The sequence below is a fragment of the Manis pentadactyla genome, chromosome 11 (genome assembly GCF_030020395.1).
Source record: "Manis pentadactyla isolate mManPen7 chromosome 11, mManPen7.hap1, whole genome shotgun sequence".
NCBI lineage: Eukaryota > Metazoa > Chordata > Mammalia > Pholidota > Manidae > Manis > Manis pentadactyla.
In genome coordinates this window covers 41413469-41438582 of record NC_080029.1, presented here as the reverse complement: position 1 = coordinate 41438582, position 25114 = coordinate 41413469, and the positions used below count along the sequence as shown (strand labels likewise).

General features: G+C 41.2%; 1 protein-coding gene across 8 annotated transcripts in view; it reads left to right on the top strand.

Annotated features, from left to right (window-relative positions):
- DAAM1 (dishevelled associated activator of morphogenesis 1) overlaps window positions 1-25114 on the top strand; it is a 192367-nt gene that overhangs the window by 69420 nt on the left and 97833 nt on the right. For all 8 annotated transcript variants that reach the window (XM_036919117.2, XM_036919114.2, XM_036919123.2 and 5 more), the window contains one exon: window positions 20683-20902. In XM_036919117.2, the coding sequence (XP_036775012.2) occupies window positions 20720-20902 (183 nt within the window). In that variant the 5' untranslated portion in view covers window positions 20683-20719. The remainder of the gene's footprint in view (window positions 1-20682; window positions 20903-25114) is intronic.

Sequence of the window (25114 nt, the reverse complement as noted above, 5' to 3'; positions counted from 1 at the left end):
ACAGATACCCCATTACAGTCACTGTCCATCAATGTAGTAAGATGCTGTAGAATCACTACTTCACAGTGTTGCACAGCCCTCCTCATGCCCCCCCCCCATATTATACATGCTAATCGTAATGCCCTCTTTCTTTTTCCTCACCTTTATCCCTCCCTTCCCACCCATCCTCCCTAGTCCCTTTCCCTTTGGTAAGTGTTAGTCCATTCTTGGGTTCTGTGATTCTGCTGCTGTTTTGTTCCTTCAGTTTTTCTTTGTTATTATACTCCACATATGAGTGAAATCATTTGATACTTGTATTTCTCCATCTTGCTTATTGCACTGAGCATAATACCCTCTAGCTCCAAACATGTTGTTGAAAATGTTAGGATTTGTTTTCTTCTTATGGCTGAATAATATTCCATTGTGTATATGTACCACATCTTCTTTATCCATTCATCTACCGATGGACTCTTAGGTTGCTTCCATTTCTTAGCTATTGTAAATAGTGCTGGGATAAACATAAGGGTGCATCTGTCTTTTTCAAACTGGGCTGCTGCATTCTTAGGGTAAATTCCTAGAAGTGGAATTCCTGGGTCATATGGTATGTCTATTTTGAGCTTTTTGAGGAACCTCCATACTGCTTTCAACAATGGTAGAACTAATTTACATTCCCACCAGCTGTGTAGGAGGGTTCCCCTTTCTCTGCAACCTCACCGACAGTTGTTCTTGTTTGTCTTTTGGATGCTGGCACTCCTTACTGGTGTGAGGTGATATCTCATTGTGGTTTTAATTTGCATTTCTCTGATGACTAGCGATGTGGAGCATCTTTTCATGTGTCTGTTAGTCATCTGAATTTCTTCTTTGGAGAAGTGTCTGTTCAGCTCCACTGCCCATTTTTTAATTGGATTATTTGCTTTTTCTTTGATGAGGTGTGTGAGCTCTTTATATATTTTCGATGTCAACCCTTTATCAGATCTGTCATTTATGAATATATTCTCCCATACTGTAGGGTACCTTTTTGTTCTATTGATGGTGTCCTTTGCTGTACAGAAGCTTTTCAGCTTGATATGGTCCTACTTGCTCATTTTTTCGTTTGTTTCCCTTGCCCGGGGAGATATGTTCATGAAGAAGTTGCTTATGTTTATCTCTAAGATTTTTGCCTATGTTTTTTTCTAGGAGTTTTATGGTTTCATGACTTACATTCAGGTCTTTGGTACATTTCGAATTTACTTTTGTGTATGGGGTTAGACAGTGATCCAGTTTCGTTGTCTTACATGTAATTGTCCAGTTTGCCAGCACCATCTGTTGAAGAGACTGTCATTTCCCCATTGTATGTCCATGGCTCCTTTATCATATATTAATTGACCGTATATGTTTGGGTTAATGTCTGGAGTCTCTATTCTGTTCCACTGGTCTGTGGCTCTGTTCTTGTGCCAGTGCCAAATTGTCTTGATTACTGTGGCTTTGTAGTAGAGCTTGAAGTTGGGGAGCAAGGTCCCCCCCACTTTATTCTTCTTTACTCAGGATTGCTTTGGCTATTCGGGGTCTTTGGTGTTTCCATGTGAATTTTTGAACTATTTGTTCCAGTTTGTTGAAGAATGTTGTTGGTAATTTGATAGGGATTGCATCAAATCTGTATATTGCTTTGGGCAGGATGGCCATTTTGACGATATTAATTCTTCCTAGTCAAGAGCATGGGATGAGTTTCCATTTGCTAGTGTCCTCTTTAATTTCTCTTAGTAGTGTCTTGTAGTTTTCAGGGTATAGGTCTTTCACTTCCTTGGTTAGGTTTATTCCTAAGTATTTTATTCTTTTTGATGCTATTGTGAATGGAATTGTTTTCCTGATTTCTCTTTCTATTAGTTTGTTGTTAGTTTATAGGAAAGCCACAGATTTCTGTGTGTTAATTTTGTATCCTGCAACTTTGCTGAATTCTGATATTAGTTCTAGTAGTTTTGGGGTGGACTCTTTAGGCTTTTTAATGTACTATATCATGTCATCTGCAAATAGTGACAGTTTAACTTCTTCTTTACCAATTTGGATTCCTTGTATTTCTTTGTTTTGTCTAATTGCCATGGCTAGGACCTCCAGTACTATGTTAAATAACAGTGGGGAGAGTGGGCATCTCTGTCTTGTTCCCGAGCGCAGAGGAAAAGCTTTCAGCCTCTCGCTGTTCATTATGGTGTTTGCTGTGGGTTTATGATATATGGCCTTTATTATGTTGAGTTACTTGCCCTCTGTTCCCATTTTGCTGAGAGTTTTTATCATGAATGGATGTTGAATTTTGTCAAATCCTTTTTCAGCATCTATGGAGATGATCATGTGGTTTTTGTCCTTCTTTTTGTTGATGTGGTGGATGATTTTGATGTATTTTCAAATGTTGTACCATCCTTGCATCCCTGGGATGAATCCCACTTGGTCATTGTGTATGATCCTGTTGATGTATTTTTGAATTCGGTTTGCTAATATTTTGTTGCATGTTTTTTCATCTACATTCATCAGGGATATTGATCTGTAATCTTCTTTTTTGGTGGGATCTTTGCCTGGTTTTGGTATTAGGGTGATGTTGGTTTCATAGAATGAGTTTGGGAGTATTCTCTCCTCTTTTATTTTTTGGAAATCTTTAAGGAGAATGGGTATTATGTCTTTGCCTGGTTTTGGTATTAAGGTGATGTTGGTTTCATGGAATGAGTTTGGGAGTATTCCCTCCTCTTCTATTTTTTGGAAAACTTTAGGGAGAATGGGTATTATGTGTTCTCTGTATGTCTGATAAAATTCTAAGGTAAATACATCTGGCCTGGGGGTTTTGTTCCTGGGTAGTTTTTTGATAACCGCTTCAATTTCTTTGCTGGTAATTGGTTTGTTTAGATTTTGTGTTTCTTCCTTGGTCAGTCTTGGACGGTTGTATTTTTCTAAGAAGTTGTCCATTTCTTGTAGGTTTTCCGGCTTGTTAGCATATAGGTTTTTATCGTATTCTCTATTAATTGTTTGTATTTCTATGGTATCCGTCGTGATTTTTCCTTTCTCATTTCTGATTCTGTTGATTTGTGTTGATTCTCTTTTTCTCTTAATAAGTCTGGCTAGAGGCTTATCTATTTTGTTTATTTTCTCAAAAAACCAGCTCTTGGTTTCATTGATTTTTTCTATTGTTTTATTCTTCTCAATTTTAATTATTTCTTCTCTGATCTTTATTATGTCTCTCCTTCTGGTGACGTTAGGCCTCATTTGTTCTTCTTTTTCTAATTTCAATAATTGTGACATTAGACTATTCATTTGGGATTATTCTTCCTTCTTTAAATATGCCTGGATTGCTATACACTTTCCTCTTAAGACTGCTTTTACTGCATCCCACAGAAGTTGGGGGCTTTGTGTTTTTGTTGTCATTTGTTTCCATATATTGCTTGATCTCTATTTGAATTTGGTCATTGATCCATTGATTATTTAGGAGCGTGTTGTTAAGCCTCCATGTGTTTGTGGGCCTTTTTGCTATCGTTGTACAATTTAGTTCTAGTTTTATTCCTTTGTGGTCTGAAAAGTTGGTTGGTAGAATTTTAATCTTTTGGAATTTACTGAGGCTCTTTTTGTGGCCTAGTATGTGGTCTATTCTGGAGATGTTCCATGTGCACTTGAGAAGAATGTATATCCTGTTGCTTTTGGATGTAGAGTTCTATAGATGTCTATTAGGTCCATCTGTTCTACTGTGTTGTTCAGTGTTTCCGTGTTCTTAATTATTTTCTGCCCGGTGGATCTATCCTTTGGGGTGAGTGGTGTGTTGAAGTCTCCTAGAATGAATGCATTGCAGTCTATTTCCCCCTTTAGTTCTGTTAGTATTTGTTTCACATATGCTGGTGCTCCTGTGTTGGGTGCATATATATTTAGAATGGTTATATCCTCTTGTTGGACTGAGCCCTTTATCATTATGTAACGTCCTTCTTTATCTCTTGTTACTTTCTTTGTTTTGAAGTCTATTTTGTCTGATACTAGTACTTGTAGCACCTGCTTTTTTCTCTCTGTTGTTTGCATGGAATATCTTTTTCCATCCCTTGACTTTTAGTCTGTGCATGTCTTTGGGTTTGAGGTGAGTCTCTTGTAAGCAGCATACAGATGGGTCTTGCTTTTTTATCCATTCTATTCCTCTGTGTCTTTTGATTGGTGCATTCAGTCCACTTACTTTTAGCGTGATTATTGAATGATATGTACTTATTGTTATTGCAGGCTTTAGATTCGTGGTTACCAAAGGTTCAAGGTTAGCTTCTTTAGTATCTTACTGCCTAACTTAACTCGTTTATTGAACTATTATAGAACCTGTCTGGTGATTCTTAATTTCTCTCCCTTTTTATTCCTCCTCCTCAATTCTTTATATGTTGGGTGTTTTATTCTGTGCTCTTTTGTGTTTCCTTTAACTGCTTTTGTGGGTAGTTGATTTTATTTTTTGCCTTTAGTTAGTATTTGTTTGGTCTGCTTTCTTTGCTGTGATTTTATTTTCTCTGGTGACATCTGTTTAGCCGTAGGAGTGCTCTCATCTAGAGCAGTCCCCCTAAAATACCCTGTAGAATTGGTTGGTTGGGGGCAAATTCCCTCAACTTTTGCTTCTCTAGCAATTGTTTAATCCGTCCTTCATATTCAAATGATAATCGTCCTGGAAACAGTATCCTTGGTTCATGGCCCTTCTGTTTCATTGCATTAAATATATCATGCCATTCTCTTCTGGCCTGTAAGGTTTCCATTGAGAAATCTGCTAATAGCCTGATGGGTTTTCCTTTGTAGGTGACTTTTTTCCTCTCTCTAGCTGCCTTAAAACTCTGTCCTTGTCCTTGACCTTTGTCATTTTAATTATTATGTGTCTTGGTGTTGTCCCCCTTGGGTCCCTTCTGTTGGGAGTTCTGTGTACTTCCGTGATCTGATCGATTATTTCCTCCCCCAGTTTGAAGAAGTTTTCAGCAATCATTTCTTCAAATACACTTTCTATCCCTTTTTCTCTCTCTTCTTCTTCTGGTACCCCTATAATGCAGATATTGTTCCTTTTGGATTGGTCATATAATTCTCTTAATATTGTTTCATTCCTAGAGATCCTTTTATCTCTCTCTGCGTCAGCTTCTGTGCATTCCTGTTCTCTGGTTTCTATTCCATGAATGGTCTCTTGCATCTTATCCATTCTGCTTATAAATCCTTCCAGAGATTTTTTCATTTCTGTAATCTTTGTCCGGACTTCATCCCTTAGCTCTTGCATATTTCTCTGCAGCTCCATCGACATGGTTTTGACCTTTATTTTGAATTCTTTTTCAGGGAGGTTGGTTAGGTCTATCTCCCCAGAATCCTTCTCAGGAGTGGAAGTCTGGGTTAGTCTGGTCTGTATCAAATTCTTCTGCCTTTTCTTGGCGATAGATGTTGTTGTGGGGAGCTGGCATGTGCATTGGCTGGGAGAATGTCCGTTCTTGCTAGTTTGTGGCCTTCCTCTCCTCGGAGAATGGCAACCCCTAGCAGCTTGTGCTGCACAGCTGTGCGCAGACAGGGTCTCTGATTCTTGCCCGGCTTCTGTGGTGTTAGGCTCTGCAGTTGCTGTGGGCGGGGACGGCCTCAGGCTGCTGCTCCACTATGGTGAAACAGCGTCGGAGGGGAAACAGGTGGGAGGCTGTTTATCTCTGTGAGGGTCCTCTGAGCTGCGCTGTCACCCAGGGGTTTAGGGTGCCCGGAGTTCCCCGGGATTCCCAGCTGCTGGGCTAAGTGTCCTGGGTCGTTTCTGTTCTGCTGTGGGGTCCCTGTCCCTTAAGTCTTTCAAAAAGCACTCACTTTTCTTTGTCCCAGGGACTCCGGCTGTGGGGACCCACTCGCAGGTTTTACTGTCCTGCTTCCCTAGTATCCAGCACCCCACGCACTGTGTGTCTGCGCTCCGGTGCGGATGGCTAGGGCTGGGTGTTTGGCAGTCCTGGGCTCCCTCTCTCTCTCTGCTTCGACTCCTCTCTTCACACCGGGAACTGGGGGTAGGGGCACTCGGGTCCCACCGGGCCACAGCTTGAATCTTACCCCCTTTGCGAGGCGCTCGGTTCTCACAGGTGTAGATGTAGCCTGGCTGTTGTCCTGTATCTTCTGGTCTCTCTTTTAGGGGTAGTTGTATTCGTTGTATTTTCAAAAATATATATGATTTTGGGAGGAGATTTCCGCTGCTCTACTCACACTGCCATCTTGGCTCCACCTCTCTCATTAGCCTTTAGAACAACTTTTAAGGGGGCCATTTTGGTGGATCTACAAATCAATGTATATTGATACTGAAACCATCTGCATTTTTGACCATGGGTTTCCCATATGCCCAAAGCAAGCTGTAATTTTAAGTAAATGAATCAATATGACAACTAACAAGTCATTTGGGTGTATACTTAAGAGTTTTAATGGGGTTAGTGAGAAGGCCCGCCAACTTTCTAGCTTCAGTAGAATATTGACATCTGCATGAAGCACTTAGGAAAGTTCATTTTCCACATAAAACTGTTCTTAAAAGTTCCCAAATCTTAGACGCACATGGAAATAATAGCCACCATTTATTGAACATCTTCCATGTGCTAAGCATCTGACTAAATACTTTAATAACTTTATAGCTAATACTTCCAATACTGGAAAGATATGCATTCACATATATAGGGATATGTGTGTGTGTAGCAACAAATAACAGTTTTGTTTTAGTTTTAACGTAAATGGTGGTACAGGTATTGTTCTGCAATTTGATTTCTTCCCTCCCTCTTTTCTTCCCTTCCTCCCTCCCTTCTCTCTCTCTCTTCTAAATATAGATCTTTCCATGTCTTTATCCATGGGCACAGCACATTCCTAGAACCCAGGCATAGGATTCTGTGGCACTAGTGCCAGACTTGCCCTCACACTGGGATCGCCTGTAGAGTTTGGAAAAATTGCCATGACCTGAGCCTCCAATACCAGAGATTCTGATAAACTGGTATGGAGTAAAGCCTTGGAATCAGAGTATGAGAAGCAGTGTTTTATACAATGGGTGCACCAACATTTATTAAAACATTCTCCTATTGAAGGACACTTAGATGATTCTCTGTTACAAATAATAAATCCTGTTGTCTTTCTGTTACAGTGTTGTAGTCTGTATCCATGTGTTATTCCCTACATACGGCATCTAGGTTTTCTTCAATACCAATCAAAGGGCCAGTAACAGTAGATACTGCCAGATCACCTTCCACTGAGGCAATACAATTGACTTTCCCATCAACAGGTTATTAGATTGCCCATTGTGGGGCTGGGGTTTTCTTTTTTACCTCCTGATTTTCTCATCCACCCCATCCAAGCCCCAGTTAAAAAAAAATTCTCATTTTGGAGGATTGTATATCTAAGTGCTTTTGGAAGGTCCCAACACAAAGGGAGATTGAGGAAATCCCATGTCAAAGTTTTATTTCTGTAGGTCTTTGTAGTGCTGTGTGTTTGGAAATTAGTTTTAGAGGCTGACATGACAAAGTAATGCCTTCACCTGTAATCATTAGAGGGTATGGGTGTCTCTTGTGCAGGGCTGGGCAATTCTGGTTTTAGAGCAGCACCTACTAGAGCCACACAACATCTGGGGCAGGCGGCAGCCCGAGTATTTCTTCTCTGCCTTATTCTACACCAACCTTGCATTCAACTGAAACTTGACTGTCATCTTCCCATAAGTCTCTCTTGAAGATTTATTATGTAAAATTTGTAGGTAGAATTTTTATGAAAGACAGAGTGCTTCTTTTGAAGGGAGTTCCGGGTTTCATAATGTGACTCCATCATCTGTCCTTAATGTTTCTGGGTGGCTTCTCCCTACCTCATCCTGAGCAGGACTCTTCAGGAATAGGCAGGACATAGGTGTGGTGCTGGCCTTGCCAAAAATGAGCCCCTCTGCATAGCAGGCCTCGTGGAGAGATCCAGATCTGGTAAACAACTCACCATATGATCATTTTAAACCAAGGAATCACCAGGGACTTAGCTTTCTTTGGACATTTTTTACATTTGTAATGCCAAATGGTGGCCATATACACATGTGTTTAAAATGATCTTTCTGAGGCAAAAATGTGAAAGCCTTGGGTGCTTGCAGGATGGTTTCCGTCTTCATGACCACTTCACAATTACTTCCCTGGGCAGACAAGATGCCTGCAGATATAGAAAGTAGAAAAATAAGTAGATGAGATCACTGACTGAGGGAAATGTGAAGGGGAATCAGGTCAGTGCTGCAGATGTCAGTGGCCTTGCTGTGACTGAGTTGGGTTTGCTCTTGGCTATTGTCACAGAAGTGGCTGCATTGAAATATTAAACATGCTGAATGCTTTGAAATATACAGGGAAAACTAAGCTATTTTTAAATGCCTTTTTCCACACTGCCCCTAAAACCCTCAGAGATTTTCCCACAATTTGCAGATAAGCTAGCTAACCTGCAGAGCCCTTGATTTAGTGATGACAACTGCCCTGTAGAGATTAAACCAGCTTCGTTCCAGGAATTTGTTCTGCTGATATACACACAGGAATGTCAGAGAAAGGAATCTGGTTAACATTTTTTCACCAAACAGTAGTTGACAAATCTAAATCCTCCCTCCAACTTTTTAATGTAGTTCTCACTTTCCTTTTCAATGTCCACTTCGAATCCATCGAGCGTTTATTGAGGACCTCAGGATGCTGATGCCCTTCCTAAAGTCACTCCGCAAACGAAGTTGTCAAGCTGGTGTTTGAAGCCAAGTCACAGTCCCACAGCTGCTTGTGCCATACTGTATCTGGCCGTCAGGTTCCCGCTAACTGACATGCACAGGCATTTGCCATGAGAAAGTCAGGGGTTTCTTAATAGTTACCAGAGAGTAAGGCTAATTTTAACCAAGAACTTTTGTTCTACATTTTTTCCTTTTTCAATTGTATTAAAGGAATCTTGGCATAAAAGTAGTCAGAAGAACATGAAAAGAGAAAGGTAATTAGTGAGTCTTAAAATTTGCTTTCAGTAAACATGAACATATAAAGCCCTCTAGGCAAGCTTTTCTTTCTTTATTTTCAGTCCAGAGAACTGGAGTTTCCCTAGGATGCCAACAGATGACATTCTCCACAGAGGCCTGAGAAAAATAAAAATCATACCTACTTGGCAATAAAATGCCTTGATGATAAAATGTAGTTACAATATTTGAGACAGAATAAGATTGAGCAGCATCTGGGTTGGGGGCTGTGAGGGTCAGTAGTAGTGTTCACTTTCCCAGGGCACCATGTCTTATGGCCTCATGGGGGAGAGGGACTTCTTACACTGTGCCTCTAGCATTGTGAGGCCTTGGTCCAGAGCACCTTCCACTTATCGTCTATAACTCACACTAAACTTTGCTAGGAGGTCTGGAAAACATAGTTCTGCAAGCTAAGTACATATCTATTGAACCTCTTCTCTCTGAGAATTTGCCATTGGTGAAAACCTTCTAAAACATGCCTGCTGATGTATTTCTTTTCAGGCAGTATCTTTCAGGATCATTTGCATTTTCTGTGTGGTTGGCACCAAAGCGTTGGCTGCTTGTTTGGGAAAGTCTGAAACCTAAAGTATCTAAAGTGTGGCCCATGTGGTGGTGAGACATTCTCAGAGGCACCACATTTACCCATAGTGGTGAAGACTCTGACTTTAGGGTTTTTTTTTTAGTGGCATCAGAGGAGGACCAGGGACTAGAGTACAGATACTTGCTGGTGTCTTGTAATGTACAAATATTCTTTTCTTGTGACTGATGTCTTTCTCTCCTATCCTTTCTGAAAGAGCTGCTCTGTGTTTTGAGAAATTTGCATTCTTTTACATGTTTGTTAAAGAACACAATGTGGCCTTTTGGAAGAGCAAGAGCTTTGATGTGACAAAGCTGGCCATTGAGTTGTAGCCTCCTATGTTTGTGTAACCCCCTCATTTAAATGTGTCTTTGTACAGTCTGAGTGGATCCCTTAGAGGCAGTGAAGATAGAAACCCAAAGGGGGAAAATGATTTGCATTTCTTTCAGTTTCAGCTTAAATTTGTTTATTGACTTAACTCACAGACTAGCAACAGGTCAGCAGGCCCAAGGCCACAGACTCTGTGGCAAGGCTTGCTTTCTTCCGTGGGAAGTTCCAATGACACTTTTGGTTTGGCTCCCCTCCCAGATGATCGAGACAAGATGTCCTGGTTTCCAGACTGGTTTCTGTCACGTGGCAAGCACAAACTTCCTAACTCGAGAACTGTGTTATACTGGCTTTAGGGATGTATGCCCTAAATCCATGGGTAAAGTCATGAGTCATGACAGAACAGTCATTGCCAGTGTTTTAGGGTGAAACCTCGGGTCCCCTCCTTTCCTCTTAACATAAGGAGGGGTTGTGTGTGTTATGGCAGGAGTCTGTGGCTTGGGCTTGGAGAGAGTGTTAATTATGTGCTGGTTGAGGATTGGTCTGGCTTGAGTATGTGCATGGACTTCACCAGAAGTCCTCCCTTGTCTAGGAAGGAAGTGGAGAAGAAATAGGACCAGTTCTGGCTTCCACTTTGCACACCCCCACCTACACTGTGGCGTGGATCCAGAGGAAGGAGTGTGCTTGGCTTTCATTGCCCTGCTTTAGGCTGTGGAGCAGAAAGTGTTTTCAGGGTGCTGGTGGCTTTTTGGATGTTGGGGTTTTGGTTTTCTCATCGATGGTGGGGTGCCTGTATTGTTTTCCACTTGCCTCAGAAAAATCACTGGGCAGAGAAGACTGCTTGGTGAATTTCCAGGAGCTGCTCTAAGAAGTGTCCTGTTAGAACACTATTTAGGAACCAGGTGTGTGGGAAGGGCTGGTCTTCCCCTGGTCACGTGGGTTGAGAAACGGTGAGGATGTTGAAACTTGTGGGGAAAACACGTGCCCTTTCAAATAATTCTCCTACAACCTTTAGGCTGCATCCCATGATTTTTTAAAGCTCCAAATAGTGTTTGGCCTCTGGTGTGCTTGGAAGATGAAACCAGACATGAGGAATGTGACGGGGAGAGAGAGGGCCAAGGAAAGAAGCAGAGCGATTCTTTCACATTCTTCTTGATAAGAGAATTTGGGTTTTAACATCAGCACGGCATTGAGACCCACACTGCATGTCGGGGTCCTTTGGGAAATTTCAAACTGTAAGGTAAACTGCAGTTCTTAAAACAATAGTCAATAGTTGGTACATCAGTAAAACTGAGTGTTCCCCAAACCGTGCTCTAAAATTGCTATTATGAGTAAATTTTTTTTGTTGTCCCTTTTTATGTCTGTGGCATTTAGAAATTCTAGAGACCACTTAAAGAATGAAACAATGACAATATTTTAGTGTTGAAATCCTAATTGGAGAGTTAATATGAAATACTGTCTATCTTGGCCAAAATGATAGAAGTGGGGCATGACATATACAGTCCCCACGACACTTAGTGAGTTCACACGGAAACACCCGACTATTTAACCAGGCTGGTGGCTGGCAGGAACTCACCGTCTCTCTTTCTCTTCCTTCCTCCAGCAGCTAAGCTGTTATTCTCTTTCTCTTCCTTCCTCCAGCAGCTAAGCTGTTATTCTCCTGTACCTGCTTTGGTTAGAGGAAAACCTTAGTAACTTAGCCAGTGAGCATATCCCTCAGGGTGGACAGTCATTTTGTAAATATGTGGCAGAAGTCCCTGGTGAGCCAATTAAAATGTTGCATGTACCTGTACAAATCTATTTTGTCACCACGACCTTCAAATTTTTCCCCATATATTAGGTACTGATCGAGTGTTGCTTTGTGGAAAATAAACTGAACATGTCATATGTATTGTGAATTGGCATTATCAAAGGAAAAGTGTTAAGGAGGGTTTTCCTATAGACAGTAAGTTGTTCTCCAGGGCTCTTTATCTTCAGGATTACCATCGTCTACATTTCCTAAAATTTGGCCCTCATTTTTTGACTGTTAACGCATTGAGAGTCTTGTTTGTTTTGTTAAAGAGCAATACAAAAGACTCTGAGTTCCAGCTAGGCCACAGATAGATTAAATTTCTTACTCTTTGCTAAGCAAAATGCACCTGCTCCAAAATCTTGAGTAGCTTTTTAATTGCTTCCTTGTGCATGGCATAGCAATAGTCATGTGTTATATTATAGACGGGTTGCATTTTGCATGTCCCAAAAGTGACTTCTTCCCCTCTGCAACAGTGCCAGAAGCTGAGATTGAAAAATGTGTTCTGGTTGAGGGCCCAGCTGTCATTTTAAAATTAGACCTTTCCCTCAGGCTGATCTGATTAAAAAGGGGCCAAGATACGGAAACAGGCCCCTGGTTTCAGTAACTGCGTTCCCTCTTCATTGGACAGAAGGACCAACTTCACTCCTCCCTGAGTATGCTCACTAGGCTATGATCTCCCAGAATCTGTGGGTTTTCTTTATCTACATCTCTAGCACCTTATACTCTGTTTGGTCTATTGAGGAGGTTCAGCTATGATAACTGAGTAAGTGAATACTTTCTTGGGCAAAGTGTTCACTGAATGTAAGGAATGGGGAAAAGTCTGAAAGATTCCATCAGTGGCTCAGTTTCCAGTGGACATTACTTGAGGACAGGTGTAAAACAAAGCAATAGCTAATTCAGTCAAAAAGAAACTCCTTGCTCTAGAGAAGCTTCAAACACCTGGAGGATGAAATCTGTTTGTGAGGCTACTGTCAGCATCAAGAAGCTTGACAAACGGCTAAGGAGCCCTTGGCAAACCAATTGACATCAAATGTTTTGGCAATTGTGAAAAGCAGATCTGCCAGCAACTGTGGGAAGAACACCCAGTTACACAACCCTGAAGTTTGATTCGACCATCTGTTCATTAAGACATCTATGCTGTTGAATTCAGTGAACATTTATTGAGAATATGTGTGCCAGGGACTGAATGAAACTCAGTCTCCATCTTCAGAATCTCATAGTCTGGTTGAGGAAGGAGATACGAATTTTTTTTAAAAATCCAGAAAACTGAATGAATGTATTTATTCTGTTACCAACTATGTATATGGTGCTAGGGGTGTGGAAAGCAATGTGTGACCATCGCTGGGAAACATGAGGCTCATAAATGTAGAAGCATTTGAGCAGATTTTGGTTGGTGAGTTGAAAGATGGTCAAGTAAAGAAGAAAAGAGAACCTGAGGCTGAGGGGACTGCAGGTATATGGGCTCAGGATGTGACTCCTGTCAAGTTTTGATGACTGTGTGCACACATGTGTGGGGCATATGGGTGCATAGTGTTTGGGGTGTTGGGGGACAAGGGTAGAAAATAAAGTAGGCAAGGACCAGGCCGTAGAGGATCTTATGGAGGGTCAGGCTGGAAAGTTGGACTCTATCCAGGAGATACTGCAGAGCTGAGTGACACAGTCAGATTTATGATGTGCTGAGAATAAATCCCAGATTCCTCACTCTGGTGTACGAGGCCCTAGGGTCTGGAGCCCCTGTCCTTTCCAGCCTCTTCTCTTTTAACACATCCATTACTCACTATGCTTCAGCCACACTAGTCTTCTTTCTCTGACTCAAACATGCCAAGTTCCCCACCTGCTCTGGGCCTCTGCACACACTCCTTTGCCTGGAATCCTCTCTGTGACACTTTGAAGGGCTAGTCCCATTTATCCATTAGGTACTAGCTTAAATGCCCCCTCTCTGGAGAAGCCATCCCTGATCACACTGTCTAATGTAGCTGGCCCCTCCCACCATCACACCACCACCACCATTTTCTTTAACTTTCCTCTTGCATCCCCCAGCCAAAATCAATAGTTCTGGTTTATAATTGTCTTTTCACTGCCTTTTCCAAAGCAAATAAGTTTCCCTGAGGGTACATCATCTCATTTTCATCCCTCTTTCCTTAGTGCTTAGCAGAGTGTTTGGCACATAATCAGTCCTCAATAAACTTTTGACTTAATGAATTAAATGGATGAATATGATGGACTAGGGCAGCTATTGGTGGTCTTCAACTCATGGGCCCACATGGGCAAACCACCTATTTTACTATTATCCATAAGCAAAGAATGGAATTTACATTTTTAAATGATATAACAAAATTTTTAAAAAGAATAATATTTGTGACATGAGAAAGTTATATGAAATTCAGATTTCAGTGTCCACAAATAGTTTGATTGGCACACATGCATGCCCATTTTTATAAATGTTTATGGCTGTTTTCAGGACAAAATGGCAGCACTGAGTAGCTGTGATAGAGGCTTAATGGCCAGCAAAGCCTGAAGTATTTACTATATGACCCTTGAGAGAAAGTATTTATCAACCCCTAGACTAGGGAATCCAGGGTCAGGAAGAAGAGTTAAGGAACTGCTGTAGTCAGTCAGGTGAGAGAGAAGGGGAGGATGCACTGAGGGCGGTGTGGCCTTGAGATCGGAGAGGGTGTGGCCTGGACTCCAGCTGGACTAAGCAAGCAGGTTCCCTGGTCTCTGCCCAGCTTCCTTGCCCACTCTGACCAATTAGGCTTCTCTGAATCAACATCTCTACCTTCACTGACAAATAAGTCTCTCTCAAACTGCTCTCTTCCTGACTGCCCCCTCCCTCTGAGGTCTCCTAACTTGGGAGGATGAGTGAGGTGGTGGGTATGAATGTATGCACAAAAATCCCATACACAGGCAGTTTTTGGGGTCACACTAGTGAGGTGCTAGAGCAGTTAAGGAGGGCCAGCCAGAAGAGTCTACTGCCACTGAGGAGTCAAGTAGAATTAATTTTACCTCTATTTTGGCCTATATCTAGGAGATTAGGCTCTGAGCAATAGAGTTGCAAATATGTTGTATTAAAAATGGCTGTTTGTTCAAAAATCTTAAAGCTTTGCCATTATTTACAATTTAAGGATGGGTTTAAGGAGGACCTTGTATTTGGGGTTCCACAGAGGAGCCAGCATAAAAACTTGGTCTTTGGGCTTTACTGAGGCTCTTAAACACAAATCACCTGTCAAAGACAATATTTTGGTTCTTATTAAAATGATTTCAGTTAGGTTCTTAAATGTAATAGGCTCTGTATCTTACTATCCATCTTAGGAAGTAGCCAACATCCTCATTTTCTTTTGTTTATAGAACTGTTGGCATTTTTTTTTAAGACTGGGAAAATGCTTTGGACTGATTTTTAGATCTTACTGTTTCCTCAGCACCCCTCCTCAATACAGCCAGAATGTAATATAACTTCAGTTTAAGTGAAGCAACTTGTAAAATTCAAAGTAATGCAATTGCTCTCAATTCATTTACCAAATACTTTGGTCGTACTTCTGTATGTGCAAGGCACTAAGGGACCCATGCTGTGGGCACTTTTCCTCATGGAGTTGACTCTTCAGTGAAGGAAGAAAGATGAGGATTTACAAATTACTGTAACTGCTGGCTGTGCATCACAAAATGCTGACGGCCCAGACCATATCCAATTGGGTAAGTTAGCAAGACTGCCCAGAAATGCACTTGATGGCTGAGTATAGACAGTATGACCCTCCATAAGATAGCCCTTGCCCGCTCTGTTTTTTTGTCCTCATTTCCCATTAACCTGAACACTGCCTCCCTATCTTATACAGACATGTGCTTAGTCACACAGACCTTGACAGTGGTCCCTGAACAATCTCTCTTCAGTTTACTGACAGTCTAGTGATAGGATAGACAGGACTCTGGCCTGGTTTTGAGTGAGATATGGTTACTGCCCTGAGGACACATACCAGACACAAACACATTTTAATGAGCTAAGCCTTAATTCCCATCTCCTGGTGTACATCAGCACCATTGCCACCCACCTGTGCCGAGAAATAAAGTGTACAAGAATTACACACTTAAAGAAATTCTTACAGCAAATTTGACTGCTGAGATGTTTGTATTACAATTTTACAATTTTACAAAAAGGTGTTTCTAACAGATTGGAGGGAAAACCATCAGTCCTTCATCAAGTTAGTTTAAGAAACTCCGTAACTTGGGATGTTTTTGATAGAAACATTTTTGCATGCACACACACCCTTTTCATATAAACAAATAATCATATAAAATGTTTTTTAAAAGTCTTGTTTTATTGTAAAAGTAGTGTGTCTTCATTGCAAAAACAACTTGGAAAGTACAGAAGACTTTTTCATTTTTTTAAGTTAATCCATACCTCTGACATGAGCGAACTGCTGCTCACATTTTGGTGCATTTCTCTTGGCCTTTTTTCCTTTTTGTATTATGTAAGTGTTTTGTGTAAACAGGCTTTGTATATCTACTTTTTATTTTGTGTATCATAAGTATTTGCATGTCATTAAATACTCTTTTACAAAGGACTGCTGGGTAGGCTATCATCTAGTTGTACCATAATTTATTTGCCCCTTTTATATGGTCCTCTCTTGCTGGCACTTATTGTATGCCCTCCTTTATTTGCTATTGTACGTATTGCTTTGAGGATTTTTGTGCAGCATCTTTGATAGTATCTCCAATTATTTCCTTAGGATATATTTACGAAAGTAGAAAGACTAGGTCAAAAAGTATGACTATTTTAAGGTTTTGATAAATTGCCCTTCAGAAATGTTGAACCAAATTTCAGCTACCACCAATAAGGTTAGGCTTACCACACCGAGTACTCTCAGGGTTGGTGCTGTTAGAGTGGGGAGAAGGTTGACAAAAATGAGGGCAGAAGGAATAAATGAGTGGACCCCTTGGATAAAAGATGAGAGGAGCTCAAGATGTTCATGTGGCATGGAAAATAGTCTGTTGGCTAAAGTGAAGGATACTCTTAAGGAAATAGAAAAGACAGACAAGTTGAGTTGGATCTGATTTGATGTGGCACTGAAAGCCAGTTTAGAATGGTATTGGGGAGACACTAATGGCTTTTGAGAGCTCCAGGATTCTGCTGTAGGAAGATGGTGGTATATAGCATAATCCATGGCATACTGTCCCTCGTTCCCTACATACTCCCTGCCCTTTCCCACCTCATACCTTTGCTTGCTCTGTTCCTTCTGCCTAAATGCCCTGCTTTCCATAATTTATCAAAGCTGCACTCATCCATGAGGGACCACTCCCAGACTCTCCCCTATGTGCTTCCTGCTCCACTGCATAGCACTTACTGGTAAGATATGCCATATTACTTTGTTATAACTATTTGGTGCACTACTCTGTCCCTTAGATTATAAGCTTCTAGTGACTCATTCAGTTTCATATCCTTAGATGCTTACCGTCATGCCTGGTATCTAATTGGTATTAATACACATTTGCCAAGGGAATCCCAGGTACTGTGTATGTCTCCTCTGACCTGATACAAGTACAGCCTAGGCCAGGAGATGGATGTTTCAACAGACTGGGATATTGGATGTCTCAACTAAGTCTTTATTCCAGAGCCAGTTGGATCATCATGTGCGGCTCCATGAGGAACACCCTGCTCTTAACATTTCCCCTACCTACCCATCCCAAAGACCTCTTCTTGCCAGCTTTCAGAGACCACCCTCCCTTAATATAAATGGAAAACTTGACTCTAGAAATGTTTTTAAGTCATAATTTTTTATAAAACCTTTTATCTGAGTTTGCATCATTGTATTAATTATAAACTCAAGAAATTTGTGACAGATTTTGGAATTAGGTTTTCTGATTTGGAAGAGATGCCTTATGTCATAAATGTTTTCTTTAAACTTCAGGACAAAAACAAAGTTCAAAGATGACATCCATTTCCTCACTATGCAGAAGGTAACCATCGTTAAATGTTGACACACTAGGTTCTAGTCTCTCTTCTGCATGTATTACATTTATTATTAATTGAATACATAATATATGAATATATTGTTGTTTAAAAACTAAAAATATTACAGGTAAAGCTTAAGGCCCACTTCGACTTTCATTTCCATATCCCATAGTTTTAAATTGTTTTTGAAGTAAAGTCCTCTGTTTAAATGAGATTTTATGTAAAAGTCTCATGTTCAGTTAATATGTGAGTATCCCATGTACATGGTTTCATGTACTATCATGTGTGGGGGCCATAGCTGTGGACATTATCTGCAAGGCCTCTGCCCCCATGGAATAACCAAATAGGATCAGTTCGAACAGTGGCAATGGCCATGAAGAGCATCACGCAGGGTAAAGGGCTTAAGAGTGTGCCTGGAGCGTGGGAAGGGGACCCCTGCATACATAGTGGTTGAGGATGGCCTCTCTGAAAAAGTGTGATGATGAAGAGTCAGGCACGCAGAGATGTGGGCCAGGGCACACCAGCCAAGGACATAGCTGATGCGAAGGCCCTGAGGCAGGAGCCAGTATGGCCAGTATGGTGGGAGTACAGTGTCTCAGATGAAGAGTTCCGTGTGGTGAGGTGGAGTGGCAGGCAGGAGCCAGACAGTGGAGACCCCTGGAGGCTGTTGGACGACTTTGTATATTCTTATAATTGCAGTGAGTAGCCACTGGAGGTTATTATAAAATAAGATTGATTAATACCTAAAATTTCAATATCCAAAATGGATAAAAGCAGAACTTCTGGAGTACAAAACTCAAATCAGTACCTACTGAAAACCTCTGATCTCTTCCCCCTCTCCAGTCTAATAACTGGGGTACCTTACACCTGGGGCATTTCTAACAGGTAACTCTAGTACGATGAAAACAGAGCCAAAGACTCCTTGGCTCCATCCTATCCCAATCACAGGCATGAGAAAGTTATTCCTTATGTCACCTTATAGCTCCTACCTATTGGTTTTAAATTCAGTCTTGGGGTGGCATAATTCTGATCTTGTTTTTATGTAGCAGTCCTCAAATCAATTCAAGGATAGTTGGGAGCCTCTGCCTCCCCTTGGGCCCTCATTTCCCTTTCAGGAAGTGCCTGCAGAAGTGCTAGCCCAGTCTTTCAGCACACGCTTAGTTTGTCAGCAGTTGTCAGGATGGTGACAGTAATTACATCATCTGGCGACCTGCTATCTCCTCTCTCTGAGGGTGCTCAGCCTTCACTGCAGCTTTTCAAGCAAGGGCACCTGCCCACAGCTGTAAAAAATGAGAGTAATCAAGACCCAACCACACCTGCTTCCTCTGTTTTTTCTTTTTTTTTTTTTTTTTTTTGAGAGAGAGAGAATGATAGGGGAGGTTTCTAAATGTGACTCCCTGTTGCTTGCAGGATAAATCCAGACTCCTCGGCCTAGCTTGCAGCTTTTCCACACCATCCTGCCCCTCTGGTCTGACTTCACGTGGCTCCTTCCCAAATTCCGGCCTTTGTTCCTACCATCTTCCCTGCACAGATGTGTTTCTCCACCTCCACCCTAATTCATGAACGGCCATTTCACATTCCACCTTTTAAAAAAGTTTTCAGTCCCATCTCTTTTTCAAAATTGAAAATCTACAAAAGTCGAATATGTACATGAATATGGGATCATTATAGAAACAAAAATAACGTGAGGAGAGTATTTCCTTTCTTCCCCTTTTCCAGGCTCCTTTCTTCTCAAAATTAGGAATTTGCTGTGTATTTTTCCAGGTCTTTTGCTGTGTATTTACATCTAAATTGATTTAAGTTTTTGTGTGAGATTGCTTTAAGAAGACACCATGACATCATGTTGTACGTGTTATTCTCTGACTTCCTTTTTTTTAAAATTAAGGTATTATTGATATACACTCTTATGAAGGTTTCACATGAAAAACATTGTGGTTACTACATTCACCCATATTATCAAGTCCCTCCATACCCCATTGAGGTTACTGTCCATCAGTGTAGTAAGATGCCACAGAGTCACTACTTTCCGACTTGCTTTTTTCAGTTGACAATATAACTTGGAAATTTTTTCAAGGCAATACATATAGTTGTAACTTCAAAACAAAACTAAACTATGCAATCATTAAAAATGTATTATGGGGGTAAAAATTCAAATTCAAAAGGGTATAAATTAAAAGGAATAGTTCTCCAGTCCCCTGCTTTCATTTTGGAGATTACTGCTATTAACCCTTTCTTATATATTCTTAAATAACATATACATTCTCTAAAACATGTAATCTTGTAACATATAGTATATGTCATGTAGCATTTTGAACATGTTTCCATATCTACATACACAGATGCCTTGTTCTTTTTAATGAGTTGATAGTATTCTATTATGTGGATATACCATAATTAGCCATCTCCCTATTGGTGAACTCATTTGGACTTTTCTGTTTGAAAATATCCAACCTTTTTAGCTACTGTGAAGTTGCTTTTTTTTTTTTGTCACGAATTTAAATTATTCAACACAGTAAACATTAACTGAGTGCCTCTTATCTCCCTGGCACTATGCAGGACATAGGGCCACCAAGTTGCTTGATGAACAGCCCCTTCCCCTGGCTTTGAGTTATCACAGTCTAGCAGGAAGACACACTTCTAAGGAACTTAGAATGTGACATGAGTTGGAATAGGTAGATATGCCTTAACATACATATTATTAATTGGGAAAGGTAAAGGAGAAATTGGAATTGAACTTTAAAGGGTGTGTAAGAGATCCTAGATTCCTAGGAGATGAGGTAGAGAAGGTCATTCTTGCATGGGGAGTAACAGAACAAATGGGTTGGCAAGAAAGGGCATGGGATATACAAAGAATGGCCAGTAGTCCCATCAATTGGAACATATGCTGTGATGTGGAGTGGATGGGGTTGTACTGTTTGCTTAGCGGTTGGTCACAAGAAACATTGAGTAGGCGAACAGAAGGACATGTGCTTTCTGCCCAGCTGGTCTCCAAACCCTCTTGGAGTCATCCTGGCTGTGCCTGGCAGGGCATTGACATTACCTTCAGTGTAGAGTCTCTTTCTTTAATTGGTCTGATTTAAAAAAAATTGCCTACTTAATCATGTCATGTCCTCTTTTTACAGAGTTTAGTCACTTCAAGAATTAGAACAGAATTCAGCCATGGCCCCAAGGAAGAGAGGTGGACGGGGGATTTCATTCATCTTTTGCTGTTTCCGGAATAGTGATCACCCAGAAATCACCTATCGGCTGCGAAACGACAGCAGCTTTGCGCTTCAGACCATGGAGCCAGCATTACCCATGCCCCCTGTGGAGGAGCTGGATGTCATGTTCAGTGAACTTGTGGTGAGTCCCAGACTTCCATCCCAGCTGTGGCTGGGAGCCAGGAGGGGGAGGAGAGGATGTGGATGGTCTGGTTTGGTTTGGTTTGCTCAGCCATGGGCTTGCCCTTCTTTAGTGAAAAGGCTGCCTCCCACCTCTACCCCCCAGTGTCAGCACTGAGCCAGTGGAAAAAGAGAAGGAAGAGAGTAGCATTACTACATCAGAGGGCTTTGCTGGTGCTTCAAGTGGAGGGACTTGGACCTTTAAGTCTTCAAATCTGTGGCAGTACTGCATCCTAAGTTTCCCTGTCTAATCCATCCTATCCCAACCTGAGTCTACACTTGTATGCAAAAATAATTCCCTCCTCTGCTTCACACGTTCTGGGATTCCCCAATGCTTCCTCCACCCTGACCCCCTGTATAGTATTAATGTCTCTTTAAAAATTAGTCATACTACTCCTCCTGTCCTTCATCCTTTGATGAAAGACATTATTACTTAAGTACAGTATAATTATTTAGCCTAATGATAGGATTGAAATAAGAACTGTTGTGGGAAGCTTTGTATAGATACTATCCTATTTTAGAATCCACTGTACTGAACTGACAGATGTGCAGGTGAGAGAGTGGTGTAGGACCCATTCATCAACTTAGCTTTCTAAGCATCTCTGAAGTAGTGTTTCTTTCCATTCTGCATTTTGAAGGATATTATGGTATAGTTAAAAGGGCACTAGAATTAGGGAATTAGGAAGACCTTGGATCAAATACTGTTCTGACTTTATTATCTGCAAAAGAATGGAAAAAGCCTATGACTTTTTGAGCCTATTTTCTGTAAAATGGAGAAAAAAATAATACCTCCTTCTAGTTTGATATGTTTAAATGAAAGTAATACACAGTGGGAATGGCCCAATGCCTGGCCCTTATTAGTTGTTCAATAAGTGTTACATTTATAGTAGAGGGAGTACTCTACCCTGCTTTGATCACTATTGGAGTTTTTTAATGGAATTAGTTATAATCAAACCATTTCTAGTAATTCAACAGATACTAAAAAGTGCTGTTTTTTTGCATGACTCTTAAAGGGCCAAGATAGTAATGTAGACTGTCACTGCCCTTCCCAGGGAAATATCTGAACTGATATGTCACTCCAGCTCTTCTGGAACAGAATTCACCTAGAAACTTATTTTCTGAGATAAGCCAATGAAGCAGATGGTTGAGTTCTGGTGCCTGTGTGGGTAAGTGGGCCTATTTCCAAACAGAATTGGTTGGAAGAAAGAAGAGATGAACTCTTAGCAGCATGTTTATACTTAACAATGTTGAACATTTTCAGTGTTTAGGGAATTCCCACACACTCCATTGCCATGTGTGCAGAACTCTGTTCTAGGTGCTAACAAGAAGGTTCAAGATAGAAAACCAGGACTTGCTCCCAAAGAGCTGACAGTCATAGTAGCAAAAGGAGACCAGTAAAGGTATAATGCCACCAAAGGGGAAAGCACTACCCACCTCCACATAGATTGTGTATAAATGTGTGGTGGGCTAAAGGACATAGTGTTGAGAAGAGTGATCAGGAAAGGCTTTCTGGAGGAGGTGTTATGAGGAGCTGTTGAAGGTGAGAAGAGAAGTGGCTGTCTCAGTCATCTTAATCAAGTTTGCCCTGTGATAGCAAAATCTTGGTGGTTAGAACAGCAGAGGCTTTTCTCTTCCTAATGTTGCATGTGCACTTTCGGCCAGCTGTGGTTTTGTTCCAAGACCAAGGCCTGCTGGAAGAGGAAAAAGAGGTGTGGTGAACTGCTTGCAGGTTCTAAGTTTATGCTTGGTAATGTCCTATGTCACTTCTGCTCAAATTTCTTTGGCCAGTGCAAATCATGTGGCCCCCCTGAGTTCACAGGGTAAGGGTGTATTATCCTTCTGTAGAGTCTCATCCATCTGTAGAGATTGGCACTACAAGTCACATCGCCAACCCTGAGGTCACTGGGGCAGGTGAAGAAACATAATCCTCTCCCAGGGATGGGCAATGAATCATCTACTGTGATGGCCATCAAGAAGAGCAGTAATTATGCATTGACAGGTGTGGTTTTATTTCCTACTTACAAGTATTTTAAAACCAAAGTCAGACTACAGAGCCAGCTGTTGCTGGTAGATGAAGGCCTCATTGGTGGCAGTGGGGTTGGTGGGCAGAGCTCCCCCTCACAGCATCCACGTGCACTGTCCGGCCGCTGTATGCTGTCAGACGCCCCGAATGAGGCCCGAGCCAGCGCCTGGGTGGAGGCAGCTTTGCATGTATCTTAAAGACAGCTCATTGTTCAGGATTCACTAAGGAGAAAAATTCCACTCTTTGCCTTATTGATGTCTTTATTCTGTGTGAAAATTGCCAACAGCTGTTAGTTGTGAAAAAGCCAGTGCCAAACCAGAACTTTAAGCTGAAACCATTGGAAAACAAATTATCTTGAGGTTTGTATCTGTCTTGGTGAGTGATGGATGGATTTCTGTCTGCTCCTGACTTCAGGGACTTAGACCACAAATCCATTCAACTGCCAGGCAAGTCCTGGGCCACAGGAGGTGGGCTCAAAGCCACTGGAAACCTATGCCCTGGGTTCTCTGAGTAATAGCAGAAGCAGTCTGCCTCTACCCATGCACAGGAGAGGGGAGGCCATGTGGGGAGGCGGAGAGTGCAGACAATCTAAGGTAACTTCCTTTAAGATGGTTTCTGCTAGAATTTGAGTTTATTTCCTTGTTATATAATGGGGATAATACCATCTCTCTGGTAGAGTTGGTGTAAAGATTAAAGATTACCTCTTTAAAAATGCTGACTCCTACTAGGTACTTCACACTTCACATCCTTGTGCATTGAGAAGGTTGGGAGATAATTTGAGTGTTTTCTGAGCACAGTACCCTAAAAAAATATCCCAGGGTTTTCCTTTTCTTGAAAAAGGAATAAGTTAATCTGCCTGCAGTGTGTGAGCCAAGGTGAGTCCATTTTACCTCTGTGTCTATTGGAAAGCATCTCATCAGAGCCGGTGTTCTAAGCTAGTTTCCTTGGGCTTCTCTTATGAGTCACTTGTTTTATGTTTCTGAAAGTGATACCAAGTAGATTGCTTTCAAAATTGCTTGCTGTGACTGTATCTCATAAATAAACCAAACCTGGTGAGAGGTCAGCCATGTGCATCTTTAAAGATGGGCAGGAGGAGTGCCTTGTTCTCTAGCTGGCCCCCTGCCACACATGGCAGAATCAGAATCATTCCAGTTTCAGGTCGTGGTTGTTGTAAAGGTTGTAGTCCCACACCCTGCCTATTCTTTTTTTAATAACAGTTTTATTGAGATACAATGCACATACCATATAATTCACTCATTTAAAGTGTACAATTTGATGGCTTTTAGTAGAGTTAGACTTGTGCAACATCACTATAATAAATTTTAGAATGTTCACATCACCTCCAGAAGCTTCCCTCCCCATTAACCATCATTCCTCATTTCTCCCCAACCCTACCATTCCCTAGCAACCACTAATGTACTATTTCTGTGAATTTGCCTATTGTGGGCATTTAATATACATGGAGCCATATAATATGTGGTGCTTTGTGACTGGCTTCTTAAACTTAGCATAGTCTTTTCAAGGTTTATCATGTTGTATCAGTAATTCATTTCTGTTTCTGGCTAAATAATATCCCATTGTATAGACAGACATACAGCCTTTGGTTCATCGATTCACTATTGATGGACATTTGGGTTGTTGCCAGTCTTTACCTATTTTGAAAAATGCTGCTGAGTAATAGTGTTATATGGTTAAAACTTTAATTTTTTTTTTCATTTTGTTTAATTTTTGAGGAACTGCAAGACTGTCTTCTGAAGTGGCTGCACCATTTTACAGCCCTACCTGTAGTGCATGGGGGTCCCAGTTTTGGGAAAAATTTTTCAATATTTTCCACTGATGGTGATTTTTTTTTATTAAGGTATCATTGATATATAATCTTATGAAGGTTTCACAAGAGCAACACTGTTGTCACTACATTCATCTGTCTTATCGAGTCACCTCACCCACCCTGATGCCACAACAGTCACTGTCCATCAGCATAGCAACATGCCATACAGTCACTGCTTCTCTTCTCCATGCTGAGCTGCCTTCCTTGTGACCCCCCTACATTATGTGTGCTAATCATAATGCCCCTTAATCCCCTTCTCCCTCCCCACCTCTTCCCTTTAATAACCACTAGTCCCTTCTTGGAGTCTGTGAGTCAGCTGCTGT